Source organism: Oryx dammah, unplaced genomic scaffold, assembly GCF_014754425.2.
Source record: "Oryx dammah isolate SB20612 unplaced genomic scaffold, SCBI_Odam_1.1 HiC_scaffold_5, whole genome shotgun sequence".
NCBI classification, from domain to species: Eukaryota; Metazoa; Chordata; class Mammalia; order Artiodactyla; family Bovidae; genus Oryx; species Oryx dammah.
This window is the reverse complement of record NW_024070189.1, coordinates 14,693,197-14,716,650: the sequence shown is the minus strand read 5'-3', so window position 1 is coordinate 14,716,650 and position 23,454 is coordinate 14,693,197. Positions and strand designations below refer to the sequence as shown.

General features: G+C 42.2%; 1 protein-coding gene across 1 annotated transcript in view; it reads right to left on the bottom strand.

The window, feature by feature from the left end:
• PCSK1 (proprotein convertase subtilisin/kexin type 1) overlaps nt 1-22,703 on the bottom strand; it is a 50,581-nt gene extending 27,878 nt beyond the window's left edge. The window contains exons 1-8 of the mRNA XM_040241483.1: nt 22,216-22,703; nt 19,012-19,116; nt 15,449-15,559; nt 13,162-13,308; nt 11,088-11,164; nt 4,863-4,951; nt 1,495-1,667; nt 244-456 (exon numbers count right to left, since the gene is read on the bottom strand). Of these exons, the coding sequence (XP_040097417.1) occupies nt 244-456; nt 1,495-1,667; nt 4,863-4,951; nt 11,088-11,164; nt 13,162-13,308; nt 15,449-15,559; nt 19,012-19,116; nt 22,216-22,395 (1,095 nt within the window). The 5' untranslated portion in view covers nt 22,396-22,703. The remainder of the gene's footprint in view (nt 1-243; nt 457-1,494; nt 1,668-4,862; nt 4,952-11,087; nt 11,165-13,161; nt 13,309-15,448; nt 15,560-19,011; nt 19,117-22,215) is intronic.
• Nucleotides 22,704-23,454: the final 751 nt, after the last annotated feature.

Here is a 23,454-nt window from a genome sequence, read left to right as displayed (position 1 = left end):
CAAGTTGGTGGCTTCTCAGGGCTGAGTTTAGACATGACCAAGGGGTAACAGCATCTTAGCAGATGTATCATTATCCCTGAGAGAGAAGACTTCCCAATACATACCCACCCTTCAGGTGAGTAACGTGTGAGTCTCCCCAACTGAGACAGGAAGCTTAAGCAAATCCATCTGACCCAAGGATCCTTTGGAAGGCGAACCGCACTCTCCTACCTAAGCAGAGAGAGGCAGATAAAAGCAGCTTACAATTCGCTGGTCAGTGTAGTCCCCGCTGCTGTACGAGGTGGCCAGTGTGGAGGAGCACTTCTCTGCGTACCAGGGGGATAGGCCTTGCTGTGAGGCACTGCTGATGGAGATGGTATAGATGCTGTCCGTGTACCCATCGCAGTCGCAGTTGTCTCCCTGACGCCCCCCATTCCCGGAGGCCCAGACGAAGATAGAGCCCTTTCCTTGTCTGCCCTAGAGGAAAAGCCAAAATTTACCATGTCTGTTGTCATCTGCTGAGATCACTGTCATCTCCCAATAAAATCCCCGAGAAGTATATAAATGCATGCATAAAGTTCTCAGAGACAGGAATTTGTGATCAGTTTCGTCTCCAGGTCCTCCAGCAGGAGGACTCTCCTGAGACTGTGCGTTACAAGCGCCTGGTGGGCCCTGGCATGCTGGTCCTCCACCATCCTCCTCTCTGGGACGGTGTGGAGTGAGGACTTTTCTTTTTTTTTTTTTCTTTATTATGTGGATTCATAATCTGGCCTTTAGCACTCACTCATTATTATTATTATTATTATTATTATTATTATTATTATTTTTGGCCGTTCCCTTGGCTTATGTCACTCCATTTGAGTCTTTGAACTTCCTTTTTTCATTTCTGATTGAATCTTCTGGCTGACTGATAGCGTGACAAAATCAGGCATTATTCAGATCTGCTTTGCAGCTGCGTTAAAAGGGACTCTTCAATTGAATGGAACTCGTCAAGGATACTCTTTCTATGGGTTTTCAATTTGTGCTCTCCAAAGTTTCTACTTTTGTTTCATCCTGTGCAGAACTGGGCCTTAGAATCTTGGCAAGGATGCCCTCAAACCCAGTTTTAGAGCAACACAACCAAGGCACAAGTGTCCGCCAGGCACGTGTGGAGAGGGAGGCGGCACATTCCTGAATTAAAGGGTACCTTTTCAGAGTATCTGAAAGAAGTCCGGGGAGTAGTTTACCTAGTGTAGACATTCAGAAGCAGCAGGAAAATGAGAAAGGACCTATCCAGAGTACTTTTAAGTAAATATTCTAAGAGGAATGAATATCTGTTGAATGTCAGGCCCAAAGGGGAAAACATGAACTTACATCCCTCTGAAGAATGATTTGGCTCTCTAAATGCAGCTCAATCATTAACAGCAGCAAGAAATTCACAACCATTTCTTTGCACATAAGCTAAGCGTTGTTCCCTTCTTTTCCTTTTCTAGTGATCAGGTTTCATTTCAGTTGGGTCTGTGTTAAGCATCTCACCTGTTTGACACCATATTCAAAAGCCTTCTGGGCCAGTCGGCCAGGCCCCTCCACAGTTTTCCCATCATCGTTAGGGCCCCAGCTCGCACTGTAAATATCCACGTGCCCAGGATTAAATCCAATTGAGCTGGCTTCAATAGCATCGGTCACAATGCCATCTAACATTCTTATGCCTGAACAGCAAAACAGACAAATACAAAATATGTTGATGTCAGTGTGTGCATGCAGGATGGCACAAGGCTCGTAATATTTTATTCTTCAAAGGACTCTCCAAAGAGTCAAAAACAGGGTAACCATTGTATGTCCCAAATGCCTGTGACCCAGCTGCTAACAGCACCATGGGAAGATACAAGTCACTGCCTCCAGAAGCTTTCTTTATCTGCCCTTTAGAGGTAACTATTTGTGCTACGCCATGGGCACGGTTGTTGTCAATTACAAAAATGTCATGGGCATGTAGACACTGCTGTATTTAAAATGGGTGACCGACAAGGACCTACTGTGTAGCACGGGGAACTCTGCTCAGTGTTATGTGGAAGTCTGGGTGGGAGGGGAGTTTGGGGGAGAGTGGATACATGTATATGTATGGCTGGGTCCCTTTGCTGTTCATCTGAAATGATCACAACATTGTTTGTTGATTGGCTATACCCTAATACAAGATGAAATGTTTTTTAAAAAGCTAAAGTATAATCAGTAAGAATAAAGGCTTATTTTTCCACTGGGGGGAAAAAATGTCTCCCTTCCCCCTGCTGACCTAATAACCTGAAAATGACGAGATAGTTTTCAGAAAGAGGCATCAAACAACCCTCTGTTAACATGCCTGCTCATGACTATACCATGAACGGCTGTGGCCCAGCCAGCGCTTTATGAGTATGGGACCCCGTGCAGCTTGAGAAGACCTACCTACAAAAGGAGACTAACAAATAGGGAAAGAACTCCTGTTTCTAAGCACTGATTAAAAATAACCCAGAGGCCATTCTTTTATGTGTTTGCTAAGACACATTTGCAAAGGAACATGCTTCCTTTTCTCCTAAATAATTTCAAGGATGAAATCATTGCCATGGATTTCACTCCTGAGGGGGAATCGTTTTTCATCAGGAGAAGGCAGATGCAGTGGCTCGTTGTGCTTTCCAGCAGGCTGTCACCCATCATCAGACTCATGGACACAAGAGCCAGGAAGGCAAAAGCCATTTAGACAGATATCAGCAGCTACCTGGTTATTGCTGGCTTCAGGCTAATGATGCGATAGAGAGCACGGCCTTAGGTTTTCACACTACTGTTTACGATGGAGCATGGGTAAAGGAACGTGGAGCTGACATGACTAGTAGAAATCATTTATTTTTTTAAGAAAATTGTTTAAAATGCATTTTGGGGGAAAAAAAGTCCCAGCTTTACTCTTTGCTAGCTCTGTGATCTTGGGCAAGCCATTTCTTTGTGCCTCAGTTTCTTCAACTGTAAAATGGGTTTGATCACAATGGCACTCCACTCCAGTACTCTTGCCTGGAAAATCCCATGGATGGAGGATCCTGGCAGGCTGCAGTCCATGGGGTCGCTGAGGGTCGGACACGACTGAGCGACTTCACTTTCACTTTTCACTTTCATGCATTGGAGAAGGAAATGGCAACCCACTCCAGTGTTCTTGCCTGGAGACTCCCAGGGATGCGGGAGCCCGGTGGGCTGCCATCTATGGGGTCACACAGAGTCGGACACGACTGAAGCGACTTAGCAGCAGCAGCAACATGTGCATTGAGGATATACTGTATGCAGCTACCGTTACACAGGCCTTAAATGTGTGAACTTATCTATCCATATGAGAACCATTTGAGGTGGATGCTGTAATTTTTCCCAGGGAGAGAGACTGAGGTCAGAGAGGGACGGGGACTTGCCCAAGGCCACATGGCTTGCAACTGGGGAGCTGGGACTTGAAGCCCAGAAATCTGGTACTCAGATCCATCCTGTTAACTTCCAGGATGTGGATCCTGTCTTGGGAGTTAAATGATGGACATACAGTAGGTGTGTTTTAGTTTCCTTGAGGATCTTGCTTCTGATTCCTCCTCTGTAAAATGAAAGGGTGAGATGATTCTCTCACAGACTATAGCTACTTTGTTCATCACTCCTTAGAAAGTGCTTTCTTTTTCTAGGTGATTATGTAATTTGTGCTCCTGCCTTCATTTTCTGTAGATTAACGTGTCACTTTGACAACACTGGCATCAAAGGACTCAGGAAAGACCCCTAAAACCTAGGAGTATGTGCTGTGTTAGTGAGAGATGCATTCTGTTTGCTAGGATGTATATTTATTTGATTTCTGAAAAGGATTACAAAACCACATTCAAGGTATGCTCATGTAGAGCTTGAAAGAGTCTCACCTTCGTGGCCATATTCTACAATGAATCTTTTTTGTTGTGGTTTTAGAAAACAAATTAAATGCAAAGCTAATAGTATATCCATGAGCTCCAGAGGAAGGGCTAGTGTGAAGAGAAGAGGCAAGTGCTTTATTCTCTCTGACCCCCTGCAGATCCAGAGGAACGTGGATGGCAGCAGTGGGCTCCCTTGTCTTCAAGTTGGTATCTGCCAACTGACACGGTGGCAGGAGGCTGAGGGGTGAGGGGAGAATGAAGTGCTCCTTTCAGGATCCTCCCTGCCTCAAAGCAGCTCTGCTGTTGTACTCCGGGCCCCAGCTCTTGTCCTGTGGCTGTCTCATGTGGCCACAGCTTTCTCTTCCCAGTTTCCATGACTACTTTTCTCCCTTGGCTCCACTAGGTCTGAAGGTGGTAACATCTGCTTACAACAGTCACTTGTTGGTTCCCTTGAACTCTTGTAAATAGTTCCTTTATCAAATTGTGCTGATGGAACTTACCATATGCTTACCCATAAAGACATTGAAACAACCAGAGATTCTAAATTCTTGCTACTACAGATAACCTTTGTCTTCTTTCTGTAATACATATGTGTTCTTTTTATTTATTTTTTGACTGTTCTTTGTTGTGAACTGAAGGACTATAGAACCAAGAGGCGGGGAAAGTCTTTGCCTAAATTTACCTTTTCCTTCTATTCTCTTAGCCAGAACTCAGTAACAAGCCCTTCTAAATCAGAACACAGAGAAAATCAGATTTGCTTTGAAAGCTATTCAACATTTCCATCCTCCCCCCTCCTCCCCCCAAAGAGATGTATGGGCTTTATTCAGGTATCATTTTCTGAGAACCCAGATCCATTGATTTGCACATTTCAAATCACACTCAAGTTCTGAAGCAAATTTTGCATGGGGTTCACTTCTTCCTCTGGTTGTTGAAAAGTCCCCTCAGCCCACCCCATTTACACCAGTTTACACAAGACTCAAAGCGCGAATCTACGGGAACAACCCTCTGCTTTACCTCCAACTTTGGAATTGTATGCAACTCCGACCCCACACTTGTGATTATTTGCTTGCATCGCAATTTCTCCTGCACATCTGGTCCCATGTCTGAGGATGAGAAAATAGAATTTATAAAATGTAAATGAGGGCAAACATTGGTTTTGCCTACAAATCAATGGTCCATGGATATACTACTTTTTTCAGCCTTGTTGCCAGTTTTTATCCCATCAGTGTTAGATGACATGTAGATAGGTGAAGGGAACAAGTACCTGAGCCCAAGTATATGAATTTAAATTCTAGCTTCTGCCACTAATTAGGGATATGACCTTGGGAAAGTGAGTGTTCCTCCAAAAGATGTTGTATCCCATGAAATACTAAGTATGCAGAACACTTGGAACAGTGGCTGGTGTACAGAAAGAACCAGGGAGTGTTAGCTGTTAATACTTACAGTGAGCAGCTCTGACACTTTCAGAAACCACATGAAGGAAATGGTTTCGGTCCCATGGTTTTGGTGTTGAAGTGACCCCTTCCCTCCCCCCTCACTGGTGACTTCCTTGGATCAGGTTAATCTGGACCAGTCTTAGGGGGATATGTAGAACAGAGCCCCCTCTCAAGCCCTCCTCTCCTCTTCTAACCGTACACCAGACTAAAACATCCGAAGGTTTCCTGGTCCCAAGGGGATTTCGAAATTTTTCACAAGGCACTCCAGGCTATTTGGGATGCCAGGGTGCTCCTGCAGCTCTAATTGGGACCAGCAGCCTGAACAAGACTAGTTTTGCAACCAGACGATGAGGGTAATTTACGACTTCAGAACATTTGGGGGAAAAGAAAATCCATCTCTTAAACAGACCAAAGTCTACTGTTAAAGTATCATTGCTGAAATTCTAGAGATAGTGATTCTCTTTTCCTGTCACCTTCCTGACCTCAGGAAGGTCAATAAGTTGAGGGAACTTTAATGTGAACTTGGTTGCTTCATGCCTTTATTCCATTGTGAAAGCTCCCAGGAGCAGCATGAAGGCTGTGGACGCCTTTGGAGGAGCCGCTGACCACATATGCTGACACAGAGGGAAAAAGAGCAAGGGTTAGGTCTGAGCAAATGTCAGCCAGCTCCTTCTGATTACTGCTCTACTGGACATCTATTAATTTAGGCCAGAATGAAATAGAAAAATTCTTAATTGACTGGTCTTTTAAAATAAACCTGTTTCACTTTTCTTTTTTTACCTAAAATACCAAAGATGATTTCCTGGTCTCCTTCCACTGAATGATGGCCTCCTTTATGTTAATACTGAATAGGAGTCCTAAGTCAGAACAATGCAATTCACAGTCTTCCCTGATGAAGCAGGCACCGACTTCTTTTTGGTTTTCCAGCATTTTCCCATTTGGGGAAGTAACCCTCAGCCACTCCTTGTGAGTCTCTATCATGAGACTTGTCCTCCCAGACAGCTTTCAAGAACTGATGCTTTAAGTTCTATGTGAGCCTTGTGGATCTTGCTATGAGGCGTTCTCTGTTGAGAATGAAGCTAAGTAGAGGTGAACAGCACTAGGAGATGGAGATAGAGTAATAGGTGTCATCAAGGCATATTATTTGAGTTTCTGGATCTTGCCATGCTTGCAGCTGATCATCTCTTGGGTAAAAAATATTTTAAAATCTCCATTTTCAAGTTAGGATTCTCTCACTTGCAACTGAAGCTGTCCTGACCAATATACATCCATTCTCTGCAAAATGAATGCATATTGAACATGAAGAAGGCATCTTATGCTTCTTTGGGGGCTTAGCCCTCTCTACCTTTGTAGAAGGGAAAATTCAATTGCCATCCTCTGAGAAATATGCTGAAGTCACCGCCACCTGAATTTCTGTTCATATAAAATGGAAGACAGGGTCCAAGATAGCAAGGTCTCCAGGTGGATAGATAGAGCTTACAGAATCAGCCTGTGAGCAGACATCTCCAGCACTCTACCTCTGTCCTGAAAATGAGGCAACATGACACTACCCATTATTTATCTCTCTTTACATACTAAGGACTATTTTCTTTAAAAAATGTAGGATCATGTACAAATAGGAATTGATATCTTTCCCTCCTCTTATCCTCACTTCTCACCTCCGTACCTTGAGAAAAAGAAGACTTTATCGAAGTGCTTCCATGCCATTCTTTTTAGACATATGGCTTTCTTCCCTTAAATCAGCCTCTGGGGTAAAAGCAACCTCTATTATCTTAGAACACAATGGTTGTAACTGGCATTTAAACACATTTATTTTTAAAAAATTATTTCAGATGGTAATTTAAAGACTACCATGGCACTTGTTAAAATATCCTTGCCATATATGTTACATAGCTAGAAAAATAATCTGAAATTTTTGTTGAAATATTGATTACAAATTCATGCTAGATTACTGGTAAGAGTTACCTGCATTTTTAAGATTTTGTTATTTAGTGATGCCTCTCTTGATTTGCAGAGAAGAATTCAAATGCAGCTTTTATTAACTTCATTTACATAGTAATAAAGAACAGCAGCAACACAGATAGTTTGGAGAGATAAAGCCCTGGGAACTGGGAGATAATAGGTCTCTAACTGCTATGAAGGCCAAAACAAAATGGGGCATTCATTTTCTAAACCTAAGGGATTTATTTCTGACACTATGCTGGAAGGGTAACTAACTATTTTTTATTGTGCCTTTTGATAAATGATGGGGATGTTAGCTTTTTGGTTGATAATCAAGAGGACCCTGAGATATAGTTGCTTTTTGTGTAATTTTCAAATAGCAGATTCTGAATTGACTCAGAAAATTGACTTGTCTCTGCTTCTGCTCTTATCAGATGATATTATTCTTGTCATGCTTTTTTCCTCACTGAAAGGAGTTCTACCTTAGTTGCTAAATGAGAAGCCTTAATCATCATTATCATAGTACATGTTTAACTTGTTCTATGTACCAGACACTATGCAAGTCAATTATATATATAAAACTATTTAATCCCCACAAATCCCCAATGAAATAGGTACCATCATTATCTCTTTGGTTGTTGTTCAGTCGCTCAGTGGTGTCTGACTCTTTGTGACCCCATGGACTGCAGCACACCAGGCTCCCCTGTCCTTTACCATCTGCAGGAGTTTGCTCAAACTCAAGTCCATTGAGTTGATGATGCCGTCCAACCATCCCATCCTGTGTCATCCCTTTCTCTTCCTGCCTTCAGTCTTTCCCAGCCCCAGGTCTTTTCTAATGTGTCAGCTCTTTGCATCAGGTGGCCCAAAGTTTTGGAGCTTCAGTATCAATCCTTCTAGTGAATATTAAGGATTGATTTCCCATAGGATTGAGTGGTTTGATCTCCTTGCAGTCCAAGGAACTCTCAAGAGTCTTCTCCAACATCACAGTTCAAAAGCATCACTTCTTCGGTGCTCAGCTTTCTTTATGATCCAACTCTCACATCCATACAGGATTACTGGAAAAACCATAGCTTTGACTATACAGACCTTTGTCAGCAAAGTAGTATCCCTGCCTTTTAATATGCTGTGTAGGTTGGTCATAACTTTTCTTCCAAGGAGCAAGTGTCTTTTAATATCATGGCATCTGCAGTGATTTTGGAGCCCAAGAAAATAAAAGTCTATCACAGTAGATGATAAAACTAGTCACAAAGAAGTTAAATAATTTGCTCACCGTCACTCAGCTATTAAGTGAAAGATCTAAGATTTGATCTAAATTTAACTGCAAAGTCTGTGCTCTTAAGTGTTTGGCTAGGCTACCCTAACCCTATACTATGTGCATGGCCCATGGTCTGCTATGCTCTGGAAGCTCATAGTTTTCAGGCACAAATTAAATAAAATTGTATAGGCTGCTACCTTGGGGCCTTTGAAACTCTGTGAATTGGCTATCATCAGTACCATGAGTTGCAAGTCTCTTTTGTTTGGCAGTGGGAAAGGACACCTGAGTTCCCCCTTTCACAAGTACAAAACTCCAAGAATATCATTTCACCAGGTATTCACCTAATCTTGCATCTGCCACACGAATCATCACCCACATTGGATCCTGGACCAGACCCAAGGCACACTGCCTAGGAAAGAGGCTGGCCTGACACCTCCAGCTAACAGTCTCCTCAGCTGAACCCATGTGGGTGGGAGCAGATTTCCTTCTTAGTCTTGACCAAGGGAAAGGATTGAGAGTTGTCACTTCTAGTTTATTCTAGGAAGAGCGCCCTTTTCTTCTCAGCACTTATTGCCCATTTCCTTAGGTAGTTTCTTTTAGGAGAGTAGGTAAACAGGGATCTTGTCACCTTGTTTTGAGACAAAATTTAAAAAAAAATAAATAGAGGCAGAGTGAGGTGAGTGACTTCCTCAAAGCCACCCTCCTTTCTGGTGATTGGCAAAGCTCTCACTACCAGCCAGGCTAACATTGCAAGGTCCTGCTGTAAAAGGATGGAAGTTCCTCCCGGTCCCACACTGCTCTCACTCAGAAATATGGCTGAACATTTGTCTGGGGGAGTCCTGCTCTAAGTTTCTGGGACATCCCACTTTCCTCCAAGGGCCCCCCCCCCATGGTTCCTATTGTGTTGTTACTGTAATATTCTAACCTCTAGGGCTGCTTGCGGTTGACCCCTTTAAAAGATAAATGCTAGAAGAAATAAATGGTACTGAAGGAAAGTAAATGGTACCTCCCCAAGCCTCCCCTTCCCCCTGAGGGAAGAAATATCCACCCAGAAGTTGAAGCCAAGTCCTTGAGCTCCAGACTCCCTTCCTGGGGTTTGTTAGCCTTCTGGAGGAGGAAAATCCAATGTCACAGCTTTCAGTCAAGAGTACCACACCAGCCACGTGGAAATTCTGAGACAATCAGGGAGAAACTGGGAGGGAAAGTGAAAGCGAGAAAGAGAGAGAGCTAATTGACCCAAGTTGGATACTAATCCAAGAGGGAGGAAGAAAGGACAGGGAAGTACATTATATGACAGCCACAAAGAGCTTTTCCCTGCTTGCTTTTTCCCCCCACTTGTAGCCGTGCTCATTTTGTCTTGACCGTCTTCTCTTTTGGTGTGAGTTTCTTTTGGGTGAAGCTAATGAAGAGGAAAGAGTGAAATGTCTCTTTCAAGTCTGTGAGAGATATCTGTATGTACAAAGATGAGTTTTCCCATAGGCATGGACATGGGGCTGTGTGACTAGAGGGTGAAGTTCCTTTGGAGCTAAGAAAAAAGGTTAAAATGTCTCCTGCCTTTGGGTCTTCATTTGCCTTGTTGCTTTGCCAAGTCTGGCTCTTAGCCTCACTCATTACCCAGTGGATACTAAGGAGAGTTAGTTTAGGAGTCAGAAGATGTGCTTTGCCTCTTCCTTTTAGCTTTAAAATACCCAGAAGAAACTCTGGAACAGACTAATTAGCCCAATGCCCTAAAGACTGTGTTGGATTTGAGTGCCAAGCCTTATGGTATATTTCTCTTGTCTGGTGCCTTGCCATGCTCTTCTGAGGGGACTAGTGAGCACGGTTGTGGCTACCATAGGAAGTCGTAGGATTTGTTATTTTGGCCATCTGTATTTCTCTTCATGGCTAGCAACAAGCACGTTGCTAATAGTGAAAGATTCATAGAGGAACTAGGTGCAATGGTAATGGAGTGGAGATTTTTATTCTTTAATGCTTTGGACTGCAAGCAAATCAAACCAATGAATCCTAAAGGAAATCAGCCCTGAATTTCCTAAAGGAAATTCACTGGAAGAACTGTTGCTGAAGCTGAGGCTCGAATAAATACTTTGCCACCTGTTGGACAGCTGACTCATTGGAAAAGACCCTGATGCTGATAAAGCCTGAAGGCAAAAGGAGAAAGGGGCAGCAGAGGATGAGATGGTTAGATAGCATCATCAACTCAATGGATGTGAGTCTGAGGAAGCTCTGGGAGATAGTGAAAGACAGGGGAGCCTGGTGTGTTGCAGTTCATGGGATCTCAGAGCTGAACAAGATTTAGCAACTGAACAACAAAAATATATGTCCCAAATATTTCTTCTAAAGCCATAGATATTCAGTAACATTTTGAGGGGAACATTTCATAGTATAAGAAGAAAGTTTAATTGAAATATAGTCCTGTAAGCCAAAAGGAATATAAAAATAGAAGCTTCTGTTTCCTGTTTTAAAAGCAACAAAATGTTTTAGTATGGATGGTGTACATGAGCATTTTCTGAGAGCAAAAATGTGGATCATATTTATAGTGTAATTTGCTCAAATAAGATGAAAGCATTTTAAAGCACTTACCCCACCCCTAAATCCACATTTACTTACTTGTTCTCATTTGTGGGATCATATCGGGGAAATGGATCATGGTCATTATCGTTAAAATCATAGCTGGCCTCTGGATCCTAAAGAGAAAGCAAAAATAACACTGTAGCATCAAAAAAAAAAAAAAAAAAAAAAAAAAGCAGTGCTTTCCAAGTCTTCTTCAGTTCAGTTCAGTTCAGTCACTCAGTTGTGTCTGACCCTTTGCGACCCCATGAACCACAGCACGCCAAGCCTCCCTGTCCATCATCAACTCCTGGAGTCCACCCAAACTCATGTCTATTAAGTATGTGATGCCATCTAACCATCTCATCCTCTGTCGTTCCCTTCTCCTCCTGCCCTCAATCTTTCCCAGCATCAGGGTCTTTTCAAATGAGTCAGCTCTTCGCATCAGGTGGCCAAAGTATTGGAGTTTCAGCTTCAACATCAGTCCTTCCAATCTATGCCCATCCTGGCTGATGGCTTGGGACTCTGCAGTTTAGAGTTTCTGGCCCCATTTTTGATCATTCATCATAGCCAGAAACCAGGCAGAGATGACGTGCACAGAGAAGTGAGCCAACAATTCCCAGTGAATGTTTCCAAACCTATAGAATCTCATAGGCTATTAGAACAGGAGGAGTCAGAGTTTATTTAGTTCAACCATGTCATTTTCCAAATGGGAAAATTGAGATCCAGAGAAGTGGAATGGTTCAACTGGCTGTAGAGCTGGTTAACTTTGACACTCATCTTTCCTAAGGATACAGGTGCAAAGAGCTGGCTGTGGGGTGGGGCTCAGGTCTACAGTAAGCTCCTTCAGCCACCCCAGTTACACTAAATAGACTTAAAACAGACTGCTATTCTCTGTATTTCTCTGCTGCTGCTGCTTAGTCACTCAGTCACGTCCAACTCTTTGTGACCCCATGGACTGTAGCCTGCCAGGTTCCTCTGTCCATGGGATTCTCCAGGCAAGAATACTGGAGTGGGTTGCCATTCCCTCCTCCAATAAAGAAGGCTGAGTGCTGAAGAACTGATGCTCTTGAACTGTGGTGCTGGAGAAGACTCTTAAGAGTCCCTTGGACTGCAAGGAGATCCAACCACCTTTTAATAATTGTGTCACCACTCGGGCTGTTCTTTATGTTTCTCTGTCTTAATAATTGCTAATCTTTTTCGTCTCTTCATTTCCACCCCATTTCCTTTGTTCTTTAGCTTTGGAACGTTGGTTGAGTAGAAAGGCTGGGAAAAAGACAGGGGGTAGTATTCAAGATAAAACACAGATCTTTACATGAAGACCAGAAATATTTTTAATTCATTAGTTTTCTGGGTCTCAGGTGTGGCTCATTGGGTCTTCGATCTCTGTTGTGGTGTGTAAGAGCTTTTAACTGCGGCCTGTGGAATATTCAGTTGTAGTGTGCAAGCTCTTAGTTGTGGCATGTGGAATCTATTAATAGTTCCTTGACCAGAGATCGAACCCAGGACCCCTGCTTTGGGCACATGGAGTCTTATCCACTGGACTTTCAGGGAAGTCCCCTAAAGACCTAAAATATTATGGAGAACTTCATAAACAAGTAAATAATTTACTTACTTCCCATTTTTGGTAAACTTTTCTCAGCTTGTCATTTTTGTACTCTGAAGAACATGCTCTGATTTGCATGGATGGAGTCACATTCATATAACTTCACAATGTGAGAGCTATTGACCCACAGGGAATGTGAGGAGGATGACTGTGAAAATGACCTCAGATGTGAGGCTTGATCTGATTGCTTTCATGTCCGCAAGTACTGGGTGGCATAGAATTTGAATGGCTTTTTAATAATCTAGCCGGTGTAAGTGCCTCCTCCAACCAGAACACACATAACTTTTGTACAGTCCTGGCTTCAATGAACCCTTTCAAAGTCTAGTGATACAAAAAAAAAAAAAAAAAGAAAGAAAGAAAGAAAGAAATTTATGTGCACTGGCAGAGGGGTGAAGGAAGTAACCAAAGCTTGGCTCATCAACCTCAGGGCTCACTCAGAGCACCTCCTGCTTGAGGGAAGTGAAGCCCTAACTGTATGTCTGTGTAGACAGCTCCCTAAGCTGCAGCAATATGAGGGCTTAGACTCACATAGTTGTCATAGATGTCTGTGTGGTTCCACTCCAAGCCATCATCCAGTACAGTGATAACAACGCCTTTGCCTGTGATGCCTTTTTGCCAAACAGGTATCACATGAAGATCCAGCTTGGGCAGGGTTGCAGTCATCCTTGTATCTTGCTGGTAAAAAAGAACAAAGAAGCATTGGTAAAATCATAATTTGTTTGCTGCACAATGAGAACTGAAGCTCCAGTCTTGAGACCCATCTTTCTTTTTCCTGGGGTCATTCTATTCTTTAGAAGCAGACAATTAGGTGAAATAAAAGACAAAGTTGAGGGGAGGACCAAGTGAATCATCATAGTTCTGCTCTTTTTCCAGTTGTTCCAATGGAAAATCACTTGAAAAGATGAATCACCCTGTGCCCCTTGTCTTTGAGCTGTGTGGCTTTGAAGAAGTTTATCCCTAAGTTGCTTTCATTTATAATTACGTGCTCAAGCTTTTCATCTACTGAAGCTTTATTTGCTGCCCCAAGTTTCTGTCTCCCCCAAATCCTAAACCTTCACTGCCCCATTGAACGTACTTTATTTTGTCTGGTTCACAGTTACTCGTGGATTTTTATATATATAAATTTCTAAAATAAAAAGCAGAACCTGGAATGCCCACGAAGCTGTGGTCTTACCAGGACTTGGAATTGAACTGCCTGTTTCCAAGTATGAGTGATTTAGGGAGTCAGTATCTATGAGAGGTGATTTAGGATTTTTTTTTTTTTCAGGTAACTTTTCTGAGAATTACAATATGTGGGGCTGTAGGGAAGAGAAATTGGACAGCAAAGAAATACAGATATGAGCACATCCCCAAGCATTCAAGAGAGATGCATTAGAAGAGAGCCAGGTTTTTAGTGAAGGGATCAACAGGAAACTTACAAATGACAGCAATCAAAAGTATCAGTGAATGCATTGCCCCCTGGCTGATGCCCATCAGAAAGAAGAGGAGAAAAACCAGAATTTTCTAGGCCAACATGAAGCCAAATCCCAGGAGGCTGGAACTGCACACAGGTTGTTGGCCAAAGCCAGAGAAGGACTCTCTGTCAGTGGGAGGAACAATCGGAGACTGTGGCTATTAAGAGTATGGTCTCTGGAGCTATGAACTATGGTCCCGCCACCAGAATCATGTGATTTTGAATGTCTCTGTTTCTTCCTCTGTTAAAAGGGAATACTTATTATATGAACAACAAAATGTTGCATGAGAACTAAATGAGTTAATTCATGTCAAACAGGATAGTATTAATATTTGGCACATGGTAGACGCACGGGTGTTAATGAGTGTCTTCTGCAGTAAGCAGGTGTCACTTAGGTTAGGAGAGTTTCAAGAGGAATTGATCTCCTTTCCTGTCTGTTCTGCAACAAGGATGTCTAGGCCTCAGCTTATGGCTCTCAAGAAATTTTATCTTTTACAATATTCTCAACAATAAGCACGTCTATTCCCATGTGTTACTACAGTAGAGGCTTAATGTGAAAACAGAAGGGAGAGCACTCTGCAGGCAGGCAGGCAGGAGCATGTACAGTTTCTCCACTCACTGCCCACATTCCTGTAAGGATTTGGTAAACTGTCTTAAAGGTAGATTAGGTGTGTGTTAGTTGCTCAGTTGTGTTCGACTCTCTGCGACCCCATGGACTGTAGCTTGCGAGGCTTCTCTGTCCATGGGATTCTCCAGGCAAGAACATTGGAGTGTGTTGCCATTTCCTTCTCCAGGGGATCTTCCTGACCCAGGGATCGAACACATCTGTATTGCAGGCAGATTCTTTACCGTCTGAGCCACCAGGGAAGCCCCTTGAGGTAGAACTGGTTTGTAAGTCTAGACATTCACAGATAGATGCCTTTTGTCTTTCCTCATGTTCCTTCCTTTAGCCTAGTTCAGAGATTCTCACCTGGGAGCATGTAAGAACTATCATTCAGGGCTATATATACTGAATCATGTTCACTGTCCTCTTTGGGTAATTTAAAGGGTTCTCAGGAGTAACCTTGAGCAGGTCTGATTTTTGCCATGAATGCTGTTTTGCAACCCTACCTTACAAGACCCGATTCTTCTGTACTTATTCCAGATAAATGTAAGGAGACTTCCTCTTGTAGAAGCTAAAGATCTGTGTTTTCAGACGTTCTCACACAGAGCCAAACAGAAGACCCAGATCATGGAAGGTTTCATTCACCCTGATCTCTGGGTAACACAGCCCTGTACTGAGTTATCTGTTACTTAAAAATATCTATTGTTCAGAGATAACAAGTAGCCCAGGGCCTATGCAGTCCTCATGCAAGTACTTACCAAGTACCACTGCTGATTCCACATCGGATCATTGAAGAGATCTAGTGCTGAGTCTCTTAGAACTGAACGTTTACTTCTTTCTTTTTCATACTGTTGTTCTGCCCATATCACCTACCAGGAGTTTTATAGCAAGAAAATCAACAGTTAAACAGCCACCTCTGGTGTAATCATCTTCCCTCTAACTAGCTCTAGTATTCTCTCCATCAGTGTTTTCACCTGACTACAGATCACACTGGCAGCTCAGTGAGAATAATGGCTTGCCCTCTGGGGAGATCACCATTTCCTCTATTACGGTAAAGTGTGCCTTTACGAGGAGGAGAAGTAGTCAGTGAAGTGATGGTTCCCTCAAATTATTGACACTGTGATTCCAGTGGAAGTAAAAGTTCAGCCTGCTTTCATCAGCAAATGGACCATAATACCCGTTTTTATATTGAGGTTCCAGGGTTCCATAGCTGAAAATTCGTCCATTTGCACAGAATGAGTCAACAAGCTAAGAGATCTCAGAGACTGCTGTTATGTTGCTCTTACAGCCTAATTTCTCTTTCTTTATTCACAAAAATAGAAATTGCAGATGTGACAAAAGACGGGTAAGGTACTGTGTCTTTGCCGATTCAAAATTCTGGCTCCCCTGTGCTTCAGCCTTCTGCTTAAGAATATTTAATATGAGAAACAGATCTGGGATGATGGATGAGCCCTGCTGACCATGCACACTTATCATTAATTTCATTTCATGTATTATGCAAGGAGATCTGACAATACAAAAATTACCTTTCCAACATTTATAGCTTAATCCTGTTATACTTGAGGCCCCAAGAGGTGAGGGGCTGCCTTGTGGTTATATTCATTATGAGATGCTACTGTGCTCTGATTCTGCTGAGCAACATGACTGTTTTCTACCCAAAACATATCCTCTCTTTCGTACATATGATGATAGTCCAGTGTGTGATAGGATATTGCTAATGTGAGAATACTAATGAGTCAGATCCAAAAATAAAAACTGAGAAATAATTTGCAGCTAAAGGATAAAACTGTCCAGTAAGACCATCCTGAATTTCCAATTCGAAAACATACTGCAAAACTATTATAAACATTGGGAGGGACTTGAGGGTTGGAAATTAGTCATTACAATTTATTTTTAAAGTGCCTGTATTTTCAAGCTTAATTTTTTTGGCTTAAAATACCTCAACACTTGGAATATACTGCCTGCCATCTGAGTTGGTCTTTGGAAGCTGGCTACTAGAGAATAAGTACTAATCTTTGAGGGAAAGAGTCACTTACAGTTAGAGGTTTCATTAACAGACTTATGGATAGTGTATTGGTGCACTTCAGAGTGCTAATTTGGAAGAATATTATCCCTATCAAAAAAAAAGGCAATAAAATGAAAATCAAGAGCATTTTTTAAAAAGTGGAATAAAAGAAGAGGCACTCTGCCATCTGATCAGGTAAACAACCAATTGGTGGAAACAGAGTTATGATTAATGTCATTAACCCCAAGTCTCATATTAGTCTCTGTAAGAGCAGACCAAATGGAAGAGAGCAAATTGTATATATAGTAAGTATCATGTACTTAATGGTAAATAATCCTCTTGGGACTTAATGCCCTTTGAAAAGGGCATTAAAAAGCATCTAGTCCAACCTTCCACTTCAAGCTTCAATGGATTCTAGAATTTTTCCTGAAATTAAATTATTCTGGGGATAACTTTCATAGGATTATATAGACTCCCTTCTAATAAAGTTATGCTAGAGAGTAAATTCTTAGCTCTTCTTCACTATGTTTTGCAATTTCTCCCCCAAGTCAATTACTAAGGAATTACAAGTCAATTATCTAAAGAATAGAACTGGGCCATCTGTTCATTTTAGTGAGATACTTTGAATAATAACAGTTATATCTGCTTCACTCTATCCAGTTTTCTCCTGTGAAGATGAGAAGGGAGCTCAGTTTGACTTCCTTGTACATTAATGTCAGGCATGGATTTAGGCAGACAAGGAAATAGTTCTCGTTTTTTTGTCCAAAGACTAAGCCTAGCTAGAGTACTGAAGTTGTCATACTTTCAGAGCCCATATACAATTAACCATCTGCCCTGGGACAGTGAAGGGAAGATTTTATTGGACAAGAAACTTTTAACATGATGTTAAGGGCCTCTGCTTAGGTCTGTCCCTTCTAAGCCATTTACTTGAGTAAAAGCCAGCAATGGTTTATGAGCTGCGGGTTGCTGCCCATGGTCCTGATACAACGTTCTTGGTCTGGGTTAGGTTGCTGCTTTCATGTTGGAACACTGGTAACCCAGGCCCAGTCATTTGCTAACCTCATAATTTGTCTTCCTTTTCCTCTTCTTTAAAAAATTCTATCAGATGCATAACAAAGTAGCAAATTATTTTACAGCGATTGTGAATTCCATGAACTTTCAACAATTTTAGCCCTGTTTTGTCACTTTTACTTTTCTTTATGGGAAGTTGAACATGTATGTTTTATCTCTTACAAAGCTTTCATAATTCTTGAGAATGTCCTAGACAACAGAAATCATGTATGCAGATATCAGGCTTCCCAGGATAAATTTTCATCAGTATGGCATATTATTGAGAAAAGGCAAATTTTTTTCAAATTTTACTTCAAATTTTTATTTCATATCAGCATTTCTATTGATGTTTATGACCTCGAAAACAGACTTCAAAAAGACCCTGAGGGATGGGATGGGGAGGGATGTGGGAGGAGGGGTTTAGGATGGGGACCACATGCACACCCATGGCTGATTCATGTCAATGTATGGCAAAAGCCACTACAATAGTGTAATTAGCCTCCAGTTAAAATAAACAAATTAATTTTAAAAAATCAAAAGGTATATTAGATATACATGAAATTAGCCCCACACTTAACCTGTGTTCATTCTAGACTTTTCCTGCTGGTACCAAATCATTGAATATGTATACAAACCAGAATAAAAGGAGATTAAATACTCTGGGTCAGATAATACAATACTTATGGAAACATTTACCTCCTGAAGACATCGATTTAAAACTCTCTCAAAAACACTAGTTCCCTATCTAACCAAATCAGATAGAAACAGCAGAATGTATTTTCAGATAACACTGAAATGTTATTAAGAAGGAATTTCTGTATTATATTTGTTTGGCATCATTACATTGGATATCAAAATGCTTGGTACATAGATAGCCGTATAATAAAAGGATGTTGATTGATTGTTTTGTCAAACAGTTCATTAGCGCTGCCACTTGATTCTCAGGATTCATTTTCCTGCTCTTAGACTGAATTTGTGAACTGGTATTATATAGTTCATATATATGTGTGTGTATGTGTGTCTGTATGTGTCTGTACATATATACACACATATAATGTACATATATACACACATATAATGTACAACCAATTAGATTCAGTTATTATTAGGTGCATTTATAACCCTATGGAAATGATAAGAAACACTACAGATAAATAATTGTGAAAACAAGAAAAAAGAATAATACTCGCTTTTGTTCTTGTTAGCAAGCACAAAGAAAGCAGATAAGTCAGGTTACTGGCTTGAAGACAAATGTACAACACTTACACGATCATCGTCAGACAATCTCTTAGTGATGTGAAGGGCACTCCTTCGAGACCTCTGAGGATGGTTTCTGTGTTTGAATAAGTAGTGATTTTCAAGTGATCCGATCTATAAAAGAAAAAATTAAAATAAACATCCTCTTTCCAAAATAAGTGTGTATAGGTCAGATTGAAACCCAGCTAAGTTGCAAACAGGCAATTTTTATTAAGTGCATTTCTTGTACTTGAAGGTAACCTTTTTCTTGATGAGGAAGACACTGTTAGAAGCCTTCCCTTTCTTCTTAGTCTGTTCAGTGAGATGAGCTTCCCAATATTATCACTTGGGGTCACAGCATTCTTAAGGGCTGATGATGCTTCTGTCTTTCATATTTCAGAGAAACCACATTTTCTTTTCTAGGTGATGTTATTGTGTAGATAGACATTTCTAAAAAATATATTCACTTTATAAAATGTATCCTGTCAGAGAACGATACTGTGTAGAAAGCAGGAAACCTCTTTGGTACTATACATGTGTAGTGCCACACTCAGCTAGAACAATTTGTTGTTATAAAATACAGCGATTGAATCCATAGTGATGATTGTTATAAGCTACTAGTAATGACTACTTGACTTTCCAGTAGTTCAGGTATTCCACCTTAGAGTGTGTAAATTTCTCTAGATGACTATCAACACATTTGGTATCAATACAAATGGTCCATTTAGAGCTAAGTTCATTATTCTTTTAAGATAATTTCCCTTTATTCCAAATAGTATTTACTTTGAGCCTACTAAATTCTGTAGATGCCCTGTATTTTTTTTAATTGAAACAAGCAATTGACAATGGGTTATTTCAGAATTACTTTCTTTAAATTAATGTTTCTCATCAGCTGGAGACTTTTTTCGTGAGATGTTTAGGTCCTGCGCCAAGCCTGAATCTCTGGGAGTGAATCTGCTATAAGCTTTACGTGGAGCTGGGGAGAGAGACTAGTAGCCTTAAGAAAGATCACCAGTGCTTAGCTCTGTTTCTGCTATCAGTTGGTTTTGCCTTTTGTCATCCCCTCCCCATCCTAGCTTTATCTTCAGGCCTTAAGAAGTTCAAGATGGTGATGCATCTAAGTGTAAACAAAGGAAGAAATAAACAGAACCAGGAAAGCACCATCGGTCTTTTATAAGGAATTAGTATTTTAAAAACATTTATTAGTAATGTCATTTAACTGGAAGTATGTGTATGCAAGTCATATGCAATTCTAGGTAGGTTTTCTCATTCTTTTCTAAAGTTTCTTGTTACTCTGCCACCCCTTCCTTGAAGATCCTACCAACAGTACTGATTTACTGTTATTTATTTGTTTATTGGGACTTGTGATTTTAAAAAGCAGTTCCCACGATGAATGGTCTGGGTTTGGATGAATGTCTGAGGCTAATAGGTAAGAAAAGGAAGAGGGAGTTATTTTTTGCTCTCTCCTCCAGTCTCCTTCCACACAGTTACCAATGTTATTTAGCTTTAGTCCAAAAGATTAAGTTCCCAGGGTTTGTTTGTTTTTTTCTCCTTCATAGGACACACAAGATGTCCATGGTGCCCACAGTACCTACCAGTACAGTTCTACCCACTACTCACTCTCTTTTTAGACTCCAAGAATTCCTTGCAGTTTCCTGACTTCTAAATAAGTCACTTTCTTTGTATCTCCCTGGTTTCCCATAAGCCATTTTCTATGCCTTGAGTGCCTTCCCCAATCTCATTGTGTTCCCACCTTTGACTCTTCTTCCTAAACCCTGTGCAAATGTTTCCTCCTTGGATTGTCTTCTTTCCCCTCTCCCCAATTCCCTTCCATCTTCAATCTTTCAATCAAGACTCCAGGAACAGTTTCTGTTGCTATACCAATTACTTGCAATTGCAATCATTTATTTTTAAATCAGTCTCTAGACTCTTGGTTCCTTGAAGGCTTCTTTTCCTCCTATTCCTTAGCCCCCAACACAGAGCCTAGCACAGAATAAGGACTTGGCAAAAGCAAAAGTATTGGTCTGCTACTGGTACACAGAGAAGAGAAGTCAATATGGGCATTGACTTTTGTGCTGGGCATTTCAGGCAGTTTGGCTCATAAAGTTGGAGCATGAAGCCTCTGGCAAGGGAAGCACATTCTCCAGAGGATTTGAATCTATGGAATCGCAACGCCCACACCGATTACTCATCCTTGACTTCAACTGCATCTCTACCACCACCTCTAGAAAAAACGCGCCAAAATGTTTTACAACTCCCTCCTCCCTCATTTCAACGAACAACTTAACAAGGTAAGAAACAAGGGCTTGATTCTGAGCCAAGGGAAAGGAAAGCTTTCATGAGAATTCACAGCCCCCTACATAATGGCTCAATGCCCGTACCCCCCAGCTATTTATTAACCCAGTCCTCACTTGAGCGGGCAACAGTTTCTTTCCCCCCATCCTCCCATATGGAAACCCCTGGGAAGCTAAAACACATTTGGCTGAGGAACAGAAAGAAATCCTTTCCCCACCGGCACCTCGGCAGCCTGACCCTTCAGGGGAACTGACCGAGCGAAGTTGTGAGGCTCAGACTTTGCAAGTTTCCAGTGAGAGTCCGGAGCTTGCAGTAGAGGGCTGGAGAGTTGGTCCCATCCCTCTCACCCACCTCATCTACTACTCCGAAACCCCCAGCCCCGGGTTGTGAGTTGAGGCCACTGGCACTCTCCAGAGAGAGCTGAGCCGTGGGCGTATCTGAGAAGGCTGCAGCGAACATCTCCAAGCCTACTTGGCCCCTTGCAGCAGGACTTGGATCTGACGCTGCCATATTGAAAAGAAGGAAACAGCCGGCTCCTGACGCAGACCTGCTGAGACCCAGGGGGACTGAGCGCACTGCCTCTCCCTGCCCGGGTGCTGGTTGGTACTAGCCTGCACGCATCTCAAGTTGCGTGAACGACAGTGGAGGGATTTTTCTTCCAAACCGCGCGGGAAACGGATTTCAGTTCCAGAACGGACAACAGCCAAGACTAAGCTGTACCCAGCTGCAGCGGCTGGGTTCTGCCTGGCTGCGCCCAGCCCAAACAATAAATAATGCAAGGCTTCTGCATGCGCGCCAGGGGCGAGAGCCGGAAAAGCTCCTGCTCTTTGCCACTGGGCTCAGGAGAGTGCAATCTGGGACTCTCACTTGGGAGATGGCGCTCCAGTCCCTCCAGTCCCTTCGGGCCCCAGAAAGTTTCTTGAAAGTGCAAACTCTTACCTGACCCAAAAGGTCATAGCCTAGCTCCTGGGCTATCGCCGAGGCTGCCTCAGGTCCCCCGGGGATCTCCGCCGCCCATTCATTCACAAACTGCCTCTTCGCTTTTACACTGTTCATTGCACACCAAGCGCAAAAGAGAGTGAAAGCAGTACACTGCAGAGTCCAGGCTCTTCGCCCCATGGCTCTCACACCGGCTCGCACCCAAGTGGGGAGGGAGGGGAGCGAGAAGAAAGCCAGAGAAACCAGAAATGACCACCCCTTCCACTGCGGGGCTCCGGACCACTTTCGCCCCGGCTTGCTCTGCGATGAGATAAGAGACGCGCAGGAGACGCTGGGCGGTGGCGAGCGCTCCGCGCAGCGTTTCGGTCTCCCTGCCGAGTGGAGCCCCAGCCCTTCCGAGGAGGAATGGAAATGAGTGTTTACACGTCAAATCTACGAAAGCCATCTCTTGACGTCAGATCTACCTGGACTGAGATCTGGATGGTATTCCCGGCGGGGTGGAGAAGCTGCTAAAATAAGCAGCGAGGGATTAAGAAAAGGAAGAAACATTTGCTGGTATTGGTTAAGTCGGCTCCCTTTCCGACTGTAAATTTTGCAGCCGTGAGAAACACCTTCACTTCTCTTTGAGAAGTACCCCCCCCCATTTGAATATAACTATCAAGAATCAAAGACCTGGAGCGCAGCACACTTTCCTTCCCTTTTGTCTCTTTTGTCCATTTTCTTGACCTTTGCTTGATTATCTCCTGTGTGGGGGAAGGGAGAGAGGAGGATTTTTACAACGACTCTGTGGATATCAGCACCTGCTATGAAGAACAGGGCCTTTCCATCTTTCAAATGGGACAGTGGCTGGGAAGGCAGAGACCAGAAGGGAAGCTTCTGACCTAATTTGCCCAAGAGAATGAGCACCTCTGGGAAGACAATGTTAAAGCAACATTTTAAAGAACGTATTTTTAACCATTCAAGACACCTTAGTTAACAAGTTTACATCCGTCTCTCCTCTGTTTCTTAACCTCAGTAAAACAATATCTAAAATTATGTCTCGGATATTGCAGCACCCACTACCACCCACTTTACAGTCTTTATCAGAAAAAAAAAAACGATTAATCACATTATTTTAAATTTTTATTTATTTTTATCATACAGTTTTTTAAAAGTTTCATTTATTAACAAGGAAGTGTACCCAAGTAGTATTGTGTTAATTCAGAGAGAGGAAGAGTAGGTTTCATTTACCCTGAAATT